General features: G+C 40.7%; 1 protein-coding gene across 1 annotated transcript in view; it reads right to left on the bottom strand.

The window, feature by feature from the left end:
- Nucleotides 1–638: 638 nt before the first annotated feature.
- mtnr1aa (melatonin receptor 1A a) overlaps nt 639–12,304 on the bottom strand; it is a 34,684-nt gene continuing 23,018 nt past the window's right edge. The window contains exon 2 of the mRNA XM_040147317.1: nt 639–1,582. Within this exon, the coding sequence (XP_040003251.1) occupies nt 714–1,582 (869 nt within the window). The 3' untranslated portion in view covers nt 639–713. The remainder of the gene's footprint in view (nt 1,583–12,304) is intronic.

Genomic DNA, 12,304 nt, shown 5'->3' on the forward strand with positions numbered 1-12,304 from the left:
TCAATATCAGATTTTATTTTGCATATGAACAATCCTGATATTCATGCATACAGTATAATGAGCTCACAAGGTGGCAAAGAGAGAGCAAGAGAGAGAGACAGAGAGAGAGATCTTTCTTACTAAAATATATATTCCACCTAATGAAAGGGACAGTATTGCAGGGTATAATAAGACAGCAGCAACCCACATTGCTTGCACTCAGTTAGTGTTACAGTGTCACAAATGAGGTTATTAAAATCGGTTAACTTCATTAATAAACTTCTGGTTATATTTTCAACAAAGTTGTGTAGAAATGTTTTTATTGGAATCAAAATTTAGTCTTCATTTAACTGGAACCTGATATATCTTACTATATAGCTACATGACATTTCATACAAAATAAATACTTATATAATGCATGATACATTTATATCATCACTGTAAACATGAAAACAAAACCAACATCATATATTTACTGTACTACAGATACTGCAGAGTCAAACAAAAGTGCTTGATAAAAGACAAAGATAATATGCTCCCCTGTTTTTACTGTGATTGTTCAGAGGTCAGATAGCACCGTACGACAGTCTGTGGACAGCCAAGAGGACAGATGCTGTTTTAGAATTATATTTGGTATTTTTCTTACTCGTTACTTTTTTTTTTTTTTTTTTTTCCCCCCCATCAGTCACAGCATTTTCTGTTCATGTCCTCTCAGATTTCCTCAGCGTTCTGGCTCAGACAGAGTCCACCTTGACCTGGTTGTTGTTGGTCATGAGTGGTGACGGTTTACTCTTGAGCCTCTCCCCTGCATCATTGGAGCTGTCTTGGAAGAAGATGCGCGCCGTGCACACTGACACTACGATGCGTTTGTATTCGCGCCGGAAGTTCTGGTTCAGCACACCATACACAATGGCATTAAGGCAGCTGTTGAAGTAGGCCATGAAGTAGCTGGCCACAAATAACCACTCAGGGATGAGGGGGATCACTACCTCTGGTCTGATTGCCACAGCCAGGCCGATGAAGTTGAGCGGCGCCCAGCAAACAGCAAAGAGCACAAACACCACGAACATGGTGACAAAGTTTCTAACGTCGTGTGGCGTTAGCTTGGGCCGATTGTCTGGTTTGACCCGTCTCCTCACCTGTATGACCAGTATCCAGATGCGCAGGTAGCAGTAGGTGACAATCATGATGGGTAAAATAAAGTGAAAGAAAACCACGGCGATAGTGTACGCTGAGCTGGCTGACTGTTCAAAGGTGCAGGAGTAAACCCGTGGGTCATACTGAAGTGAACCCACAAAGAGGTTGGGCACGATGGCCACCACAGTCAGTGCCCAGATCAACATCACATAGCAGACTGAGTTTTTGTCACTGTACAGTTTATCATACTTGAGGCTGTGGCAGATGTAACAGTATCGGTTGATGGCGATGCCGGTGATGTTGAAGATGGAGCCGATCACGCTGACGCCCATGAGGAAGCCGCTGATCTGGCAGTGGACATAACCCAGGTTCCAGCCATTGTGGAAGATGGAAGTGAGGACCAGAGGGTACGGGTAGATGGCCACCACAAGGTCTGCCACTGCCAGGCTCACCACAAAGATGTTCCCTACAGACGAAGCACACACAAACACACACCCACGGGAGAGACAAGGAAGGACACGAGTCACTGACAGCAGAAGCAGAGCAAACTGGTCATCCCAATGAATGAGATAAAGAGAGCATGAGTGATTGGGCTGAGAGACTGCCAAATTGTTCATTCGGAAACCTTCTGGAGTTATCTGCCTGAAAAAAGGACTGTACCACTGTTTTGCTTGTTTTAGCATATTTACTTTATTCCACCTTTCTGGCAGCCACTTGTTTCAGTCTGGAGAAAGTCATAGTACAAATGCACAGAACAAATATCAACTCACAGAGGAAAAAACATTGGGGGAAAAAAAAACAAAACAAAAAAAACAAACATCTGTAAATTCACTAAAGAGGTTTCTGAGGGTAGGATTTCAAGCTTGGGAAGTTGGGAAGTTTTTTTTCTTTTTTTTTCTCCGATGCAAAACTATCACAGTGACGGTGTTCTGTGTGATGATCTAAATCCAGGTTCAAGGATCTTCATGTTCATACTGCACTAACATTTAAAAGAAATGCAAAAGCTGCCTGGCAGGAAGGACAATCCTTTTGAAAATCCAAATAGCTGTGGTATGTTTTGGAAAATGGTTGGCAGTAATTTAAGTGTACACCATTTGCAAATATGCTAAAACATGCAAGAACACCAGCACAGTCCTTCTGAGACATCCATTTGTTGCTACTTCGTTACATAAGCCACAGGGAACGCGCCTCGAGGCTGGATGTTGAGAGGGATGCATTTGCAAATTTAGCATTGCTTGTGTGTATGTGTATGTGTGTATGTGGTGCTTGTGTGAATGCATAAACACATTTGGTAGTTTCCCCTGGTAATTTGGCGTGTGTGAACTTCAACTTGGATTCACCTGTCACCTTTGATGTTGTTGAATAATGAAAGGGAGGGGGTCCCTGTCACTAAATAATGTATTTTTCTAATTGCCGGCAAGGAGTCCACATTGTGCGTGTGCCAGGTGAACATGAGCTAGAGGCAGGGCAGTAATAAAGGGCATACAAGTGTATTCTTTGTCCCCGAACTGATGGGAAAATTATGCATGGCTTGTTGGGGAACACACTGTTGAACACGTAGAGGCGACGGACAGCGACTGTGATCTTCAGACTCGCTCAAGTGAAATACATGCCATATACTTCAAAGAGACAAAAGAGCCAATTTCTAATCGGGCTCTGTGGAAACAGCCTCACTTGTGCGTGAAGGCACACACTGCTTTGTGTCTCTAGTTTCCCTATATTATGCAGACCTCTGCATTATAGCAGTATTTACTGTTAAGTGGCCTTTCATTAGGATATTGGAGGATCCTAACATGCAGCCACACGCCATTTTCACAGCTGTCACTCATATATCAGAGGAATGTGTTGCGTGTATAGTGGTGAGCACCATATCAAGAGGTCTGATGACAAGCCCGGATTCACTTTTGCCTATGTGACAACACCCTGTGACAGATGAAATGATGCATTTACCGCATGTCAGAAGGGAACTAAGCGCACTGTGTATCTCCACAATCACTTCAGCTGAGGAGGCGGTTTCATTTCTGCGCCGACGCTTGGTCTGTCAATATCAGACCCCCCCCCCAACCTGCAGGCAGACCTGTCAGTCTCACCTGAGCATTATAAGTACGCAACTGATCCGCCCGGTGGCCTGTTATCTCCTATAGAACATACCAACCATTCTAATGCCAGGGATCACATGCAGCTATTAATTAAGTTTTGTCCTTTTATATCTGTCATTCATCTGCCCTCTATAGGGAATTAGGTGCACCTGCTGTTGTCACAAGATCCCTTGACTGTTAAGAGAGCGTCACTATAAATATGTGTGTGTTTAAGTGTATTTGCTCTTCTATGTCTATCTTTATGAGGACTTAGGGAGTAAGGATATTTTTTTGGCAAGTAAGAACATTTTCCCAAAATGTGTGCTCCCGAGCGCTTTTGAAGATTAAACATGCCTGCTGAGGTTTTTCTTGTTTCCCATGTGCTAATGTTTGTACTCGTGCATCAGTTTGCGAGTGGTATGGAACCAACATCGACAAAACATTGCTACATGTTGCCACTAATGGTCAAAAACTCCACAGGGTGCCTTTAAGACTTGGTTTTAAGGGTCAGGTTAGAACTAGGTTTAGGTTAAGATAAGTATAAGTGTTGGATTTAGGCATGTAGTTGTGGTAGAAGCCGCCATCAGTAATTTTTTTTCTTCATCTCCTGAGAGCAGCGAAAAAGAGTTGTAAACACAACATTGGCATATCATCACCTTGTAAGGTTGTTGTGGCTAACATATGTGTCAGCACACAGATGTTTATTTACACGTCCAGTAGACACAAAGCAACAATTGCATTCATTATTCATCATAATAGAATAATGTAAGTCCCATATTCAGTCTGTTTTTAGCTACATTCTTGGTCTCCACTAACTCCAAACGGAAATATCTGGCTCTTTAGCAGATAGGGATGATGACTGGCTGCAGTTAGCGAAGCTTCATGCATACTGTAAAAATGAGGTTTCTAATGTTCAGAGAAGGTCTTGAGACATTGTGTGATGTTTAAGGGGCATCTTCACCCTCTGTCAGCTGTTCTCTACTGTAACAACCCCGTAACAGGATTTTAAAATCAAGTCACTCTGTATTTACAGCCTTGACCTTGACAAGGTCATGTTGTGAAAGGCCTGCAGGAAGCTGGCTCTTTTGGCTGTTGGACTGCCTCACTCACAGTCTCTGTCACTGTGGCTAGTCTTGTGATTGACACATCCCTCTGAGTTTTCATTTGGCTCAAGGAGAGATACGGCCTGGTGCTGTGTCCGTTTTTCAATTTCTGCAATCCCACACTTTCAACCAATTTATGTTCGGATTTAGGTACAAGTGACGCACATCTGAGCACTGTAGCTCACAATTATGACACAGACTGGCAAAAGTCCCAAAAAACGTTTTTAGAATTGTTTTTCTGACATATTGAAAATGAAATACTGCTATCACATCCATATTAGTTTTTAACCATCTATGTCAAATGTTTTGCAGTAATGACACCTTTGAGTCTCTGTCAGCCCGAAACATTTGAATTAAGATGTTGTCCCATTCTTCAGAGCACAGTTACTCTGGCTCAGTCAAAATAAAAGTGAAGCGTCCGTGAGCAGCTATACTAAGGTCTTTCCAGAGATTTTCCAAAGGGATTTAAGAACTGGCTTTTACTGGATCATACAAGGACTGTCACTTTCTTGTCCTGAAGCCATTGGCCGTGATATGGAAGGGCTGTGATTTGATATGGAGCTTAGCGTAAGTGCAGTCAGGGAGACTATTTGAGTCTTAAATCTCTTGTTCCATTTGTTCATTGACTGCTTTCATCTAATCATTTAAGAACCATCTCTTGGCTCATCTCCATTCACAAATTTCACTTCTTCTTTTAAATCAAATCAGAGGCAACTCCTTCTTTTCTCCACATTATCCAATCAAATAAAATGAAAACATTGCATTTACTGTCTCCACTCACTAATCAGTAGGGCTGACCCGAATGCCTCGAAGCTGCGAAGCTTCTACCATTGCCAGGGTAATCGTATTTGAATGCAGAGTTTTTATTATTATTCATTCATTGCAACAAAAATCCTAAATAGCCCATGAAATAAGAAATAGTAATCAAATATTATGTATTATGCATCAACATTAATTATTATTAGTTATTCTCAGTCAAGGACATTTAATCTTGGTGATCGTTTTGTGTGTCAGTCAAACCTCTCATCTAACATTACCAGCACTGAAACTGGGACAGCGACACATGACCACGGGACAGACTTATAAGTTACGCTACGCTGAGGGTCTGGAATAACAAATTTAGGAAGATGAACCCCCAAAAAGTCGAGTGCCAGATAAGCCAAAGGAAACAGGCATATCACAATATCACAAATTGTGTATGGCAAATCACCCTCAAATGCGACCTGCATGCTTACAAAGTATAATGTTGAAGTCCGATGATTTGTCCTTTTTTTTCATATTTGTATTTGGTCAGCGCTACTAATCAGTGTGTATTTTGTTTACTCCATTCAGATCCTCCTGCACTTCTGTCTCACAATGCTGACCTCTGCCACAGATACCAACCTAACACAGGCCAAGCCAAAGGGCTGACCAATTATACGGTTATTCCCTGTAATTGGCCATTAGCCCAAATGAAGTCTAAGCCAAGAACTGATCTACATTTACTCAGAGGGACTCTGAATTCATAAACACAGTCTCTCCTGACTGAGTTGGCTGTAAATTGCCCCTGTGGGAACACAAACTGTCCATAACATAAGGCTTCACATTTGGCCGCATTTATTCTTCCTCAAACCTCACAAGTCCCCTGTCCCTCTGTGCTGAAAGGAGCACCCACAGAATGAGACTGCCACCGTCACACTTTACAGCAGGGACGTTGTTAGACTGGTGGTAGGCGTCCAGACTGCCTTGCATTACAGCTGGAGCGTTGCATTCTTCATGGTTTCAGACCAATGTTCTGCTCTCGGAGTCGTGCTTTTTTTTCGAGCAGTGACGTCTTTCGGTATTCTGACATGTTGCCCAGCGAATGCTGCTCTGACAGCTATCATTCAAAATGTGCTCTCTCAGCAAAACTTTAGTTCTGTCAGTGGTCCTTGGAATCTTTGTCCCCTCTCTGACCCACGCCCAGTTGTTCAGTTTGGTAAGAGAGCTTCCTGTCACATTTAGAATAAATTAGCCCTGTGATTACTCTTCTTAAATGTTTTTACACAGAAATGCCAATTAATTGTTGAACTATGGTCTATTTTCCTGTGAAATCTCAACAGATACGTTGTTTTGTATCCTTCCTGCCTCAAAAGTCTGTCTCTCAGTTCCCTCAGTTCCTGTATATAAGCAACACTATTATTAGTTCTAGAAGTTTGGTCTAAGTCCTGCAGAATGTATATGCAAAAAAAACCCAAAAAAAAAACCCTTTCCTTCAGAAAATAATCCAATTCAGTACCTGTGTATAATCTCAGATGAAACTGAATAAAGCTGTCTCTACATACATGTTTATATATGAGGTCCTTTTTCCCTCCAAAGTACTCTTCTCTGGCAGAGCTTTCTCCCAGGATGAAATTTGTATTTCAACCCACTAAACTAAACAGTTTTTTGCGGCAAGACGTTTACCTACTGGCAGTCTATACAGACAGCTGTCTACCAACTGTTACAGCCTGTTACACCGATGAATGTTAAGAGAGAATTTGGTGCCTCTTTCTTAAAATGGAAGAAACAAGTTCTGATAATATTTGAACAGTGTAGTAGAATCTGGGTGTTTAGATTAACTCCAGACTTTGAGCATCACCCGCCTTCATCACCCACTGAACCCCGGTAGGAGTCTGAGGCCCCATGTAAGTTATAATGTGCGTGTGCTGAAGGTTAGCAGCAGGTGGCGCAAGACTGAATATGACAGCCTCAATACTCTGGCCTTTTGTCCTGACTGCACTAATGAACTAGGCATTTCATTACCCACGGTCAAAAGTCAAGTCTAACTGCATTCCTTGTCAGTGGAAGTTACTGAGGTCAGAATGAATGTGAAAAAAAAAGCACGTAAGGCTCTTTAGTACAGTACCCTTGGCAGAACATACTGCAGAATGCTCATTTTAATATATGATAATGTGTGAAAAACCACCCCAGGAATATGAATACATTTCAATATGTCAAGAATATGTAAATTTTGATTATAATTACACTCCATATATACAGTAGTTAAATGCATTTCTCATACTATGAATTTAATTTAAAAATGGTTCTATTTTCATGGCTGCATAAAGACTGGTGAAAGCTGTGATATAAAACGTGGGTATTTTCCTGACCTTGAAATGTACTTTATGGCTTTGGCATTTTCATGCTCAGTGCTTCTTGGATGGAAGAGATGGCATAAAGGGATGGCCGTTCCAAACACGAGGCAGCACAAGACAAGGTGTTTATATTTTACAGAAAAATAGGTCTTTTATGCTGAAAAACCACTTTTTAATCACACACTCTCTACTCGAGGGACACCTTTAGTGTCACAACAAAACTGCAAGTATAATGCAATGATAGTGATATGCTTTAGGCAATATGAAAGACGTGTGTTGGTCTTTGCCATTGTACCTTTAAAACAGAGCCCTCGTTGTGTTACCTTTATGCAACTGTCATTTGCTTTCTAAGAGCAAAACATTCTTCTTTCTTCCATCATTTCTGCGGTGTGACTGCGCACACATGATTCAGCGATCGGTATCTGTGCCATCAAACTCCACAATCTTCAATAAAGATGAGCCCTTGATGAAAGAAAAACATATGATGTGTTTTTTTGCATGTATGATTGTGACTCTGTGTTGTGGGTATTTAGTAGTGAGTCTTGTAGAATTAACTCAAAATATCTCCCAGCTACCACTATGGATAAAAATCGGATTATCATGGCAATGCGTCCGGCAGAAATCGGGTGTGCGCACAGAAATGTGACGAAATGCACACAAAAAAACAACTGTGACGGTGGAACTTTTCTTGAACTGTATTAATAATAATGTGAAGAGAAGAGAAAAAGAGTGAGAAAGAGAGGTAAAGAAAAAGGGAGAAGAATTAAAACAGAGTTCGAAAGACAGAGAGAGAGAGATGAAGGCAGCCCTATAAAGAAAGCAGAGCGATTATGTGCCTTGGTCACTACTGGATTTGCGGATATTGTGTTTATGAATAAAGCCAGTGACCGGCGTGGATGATGAGACTCTCGGCAGGTTTAATTTCCTCACTTCTCTTACAGAACCTATTTCAAGAGTCTAGGATGAGAACAAAAACACACAAAACATACGGTACATGAATAATAAAACATGGAAGGCAAAACCTGTCAGTAGCCTTCTCTCTTACTGTACAGAGAATTTGTTTTCAACTGCTGATAGAATAATGAAAAGGGAAGCACATTCGATACGAATTTGGGCAGAAGTGGTTTATTCCTACCCTGGTGTGGCAAAGGAAAGACAGGATTTACAAACTGACCTCAAGTGCCCTCTCCGCTAGGGAAGTACCAACCAGAAACAGCAGAGTGGAAAGCAGCATAGTGCACTCTCAGCCTGATTGTAGTTCGTACCAAGTACCAGGACTGCTTTTATCAAACAGCTGGCTCCAAGTAGCCTGGAGATTATTTAAACTTCAGAATCCGGTGTTAATCACCACAGTTAATCACACAATGTGTCTTTCTGTGGGCTGTGTAAAGTTCTTTCCTGACTTGTGACATCTAAGAATATTTAATTCTATCAGACTGATATTTTCCCAGTGGGCAAGAGATTCATTTCAAGATACTCTCTTGTTGGCACATAATGTCCTTTATCCGGCACAATTATTTAAACAGTGGTGCATTTTCTATTTGTAACAGGTCGGGAATTTTGCTAATAGCAACACATTTCTGATCTCAAGTAAGTGTTTTGTTTATGCTTTATTTAAGGGAAGATAAATGAGCTCCTGTTCTCCTTTACACTTTTATCATGTCCTGTGGGTTTTAGCACTGGGATGCAATTTTGAGTGAGATTTTAACAACATCCCAGATCCAGTACGGTTTATCATCTAACTGCCAAACATCATCAAACTTCAAAAACGTTAGCAGTCTCAATCTCAAATTGCTGGGCTTCTTTCTTACTGCAATGTTGAGGATCATGTGTTGTGAAAATACCTGTCCGCCACACTTACTTTCTCTAGTCAGGAAGCAGAGATGACAAAACACCACGGGTGGTGTCACACTAGATGTCAGCCAGACCCCCACAGCTGGTGGCTTGACACAGCCTGACAGGACCAGTCACATCTTCGAGATAAAGCCCCCTAGACAAGTTGTCCAATGTCATGTTGTCAATCTGATTACACAGTCTTCATGTGTCATGAACTAGTGGCAAAACCGGATATAAAAAATTAACCTGTTTGTCAAACCAGGCATGAAATTGGACAATACTTGCATCTCTGACATCTATTTTAAAACACCAGCATTTTCACCTTGTCATAAATCTACAAGCCTTTATCTTTCCATCACACTTGATGAACATCGGGTCATTGTGTGGGGGATACTGTACTTCAGATCCCCTGAGGAGCTGTGAGGTTGGGTAAACCATGTGGCCGCAGCTCTTGTAGCTGCTGGTGCTGCTAAGATCTACAGTACTCCAGCTGCTCCCCGGCGAGCCACACTCTGGGGTTCAGCTACAGCATCTGTCATAAACTAGAGGAAAACTCAGTAGTATCTGTACAGTTCAATGCTCTGTAGCATTTCTTTGTCTTCCTTTTACCGTCCAAGATTTAAACTAGACGACATAACTAGTACGACGATGCCGACCCTTATCTGAAACTAATTGCTGTTTGAAAAACGATATTTCTGCTGAGTCCAAGTCCCATCAAATTGTTATTAATGTGGCAGGTGCAGGTTGTTTTGCTGATGCTAGTATCCAGAGTGCCTTTAACCCCTTTCACACTGGAGACATGTGAATGATATACGTTTCAGCCACGCTTGAGGCTGGTGTTGCAGATTAATCTCTGGGCAACACTGTTCACAGAAGCAATAAATCTTAAAACTGTAATTTTCCTGCTTTTGTACACCTGTATTAAGGTTGTGATCTATGCAGAACAATTGTGGCATGTCTTTTTGCTCTCCTCTCCTATGCACTAAATTTATGGTCATCAAAAAAAAAAAAAAAAAGGCCAGGTAATTCGTTTCTGATGTTAGTGTACACTGCAATTAAGGGTCTGGGATCACTTGGTAGCAGAGTCGCTTGGTTTGGGTATTCTTTACAGTTTACTGATTCTGATTCAAATTGTGCTTATTGATTACAGTTCTTATTGGAGCTGAAACGATTAGTCAATGAATCCCCTTAGTTGCCTAAGTCATTTTTTAGGTAGGCAAATCTTCCAGCTTTTCAAAAGTTAATATTTATTGGATTTCTCAATCATGAATGACAATAAACTGAATATCCTCAGGGTTTGGATTGTTGGTTGGACAAAACAAGACTTTTAAAGACATCCCCAGGGGATCTAGAATCTGTGATGGGCATTTTTCACTATTTGCTGACTAAACAACTAATCGAGAAACTAATAGTTGGATTAATGAGTAATGGAAAGTATGGAGTTGTAGCCCGAAGTTCTTATTGAATCCTGTGAAAACTACCTTGACTTAAAATACGAATCTTTATCTTCTTTATCCTGCAATGCAACCTGAATGTTTGCTGTTTTTACATGATTTGAACGCTAGTGATTAGGGCTGTCCTTTTTAATTCGAATGCCATTACAACGATAAACTAGGCTATTGTTTCTCTCGTGAGTTATGCTAAATGGACAATCATGACACCAAACCATCTAAGAAAGAATGTGAGGAAGCATTTTGGATTCGTCACCACAGGTGGAAATATCCCAGATAAAGTTAGGGCCCTTTGCTGACACCTGCCTTACAGGAACCTTAGCTTGTCACTCAAGTGAGGCATGAGAATGATCAGAACAACATTAATTTTACAACACAGTTTAGGATTAGGTTAAGCGGGTTGCGTTTAAATTAAGTCAAACAAATTACATGGAAGGTATAATTTCTTCGAACTTGAATTTATGAAAAAACTGAGCCATTGTTGCAAAAATGATCTTTACAAAGACAAACACACAAACACGCACACAACATAAAGGCTAGCAGTTCAGTATGTAATACACTATTTCATGTGTGAAAGTCCTTTCAAAGAGGTCAAAGCTCCAACAACACTTGTAGTATATAGAACAACTTTATTGTTAGACCAACACGTTTCGGCTTGTGACCTTCATCAGGGTCATCATAAAACATACCATTGACATTTAAATAGGGTTGGTATAAAGCAGAAAAAAAAAATAAAAAACAACTAATCATATGCATCCACATACATACCAACCATTGGGGCTCCTAAAAAGATGGGTTTGGCATATGGTCATGTGGTTGACTTTTTACAGTTTCGAAATGGTATCTTTGCAGGCCAGAGATTCACACTTACCTACAGCCTTGAGGAAATTAAGTATTTGATATGAATGTAACAAAAAAAGACGATATCCTCTCTTCCTCTCTTAACACCAAACCTACAGATCGGAAAATACACTTCTTCATGTCAAAAGCTTTCACCCCATCCCCCCTTAAGAAAAGTCTAGCCGTAAATCAACTCACTAGACTGAGAAGCATATGTGATGTTCCGGAAAAACACTTTAAAAGTAAAGAAGAGACGTTATCAAAATTTAGAAAGAAAAGAAAGAAAGAAATTACCAAGAAGATTAGGAGTGGATACAAAAAGCAGTGAGGCTTATCCGCAAGCCCAAAAATCTTCCAAATCTAACCCCAGTGTCATTTACTGCACTACATTCACCCCGTGAACTAAGAACATCTTGGAATTGATTATAAAACACTGGCCACTGGCATATCCTTCAAAATGACCCATAAATACCCACCTCTGGTAACTTTTAAAAGAGGAAGACAAATAAGAGGCAGGGTGGTTAGAGCCTGTCAGCATTCTGAGGCCCTTAACAGTAAGCCCACTACTAAACCTCTTTCAGGCAGCTTTAATTGGAACCTGTGAAAACTGCCAATATACCAAAACCCTCAAGTCTTTTAACCAGCCTATCAATGGAAAGATCATTAACATTAAGGACTTTATTACCTGTAAAACAAATACTGTTGTCTATATCAGAGTGTGTCCAATTGGTAATATACATATAGGTGAGACATCCCGCTCCCTTAAACAGCGCATCACTGAGCAT

Source organism: Xiphias gladius, chromosome 15, assembly GCF_016859285.1.
Source record: "Xiphias gladius isolate SHS-SW01 ecotype Sanya breed wild chromosome 15, ASM1685928v1, whole genome shotgun sequence".
NCBI classification, from domain to species: Eukaryota; Metazoa; Chordata; class Actinopteri; order Istiophoriformes; family Xiphiidae; genus Xiphias; species Xiphias gladius.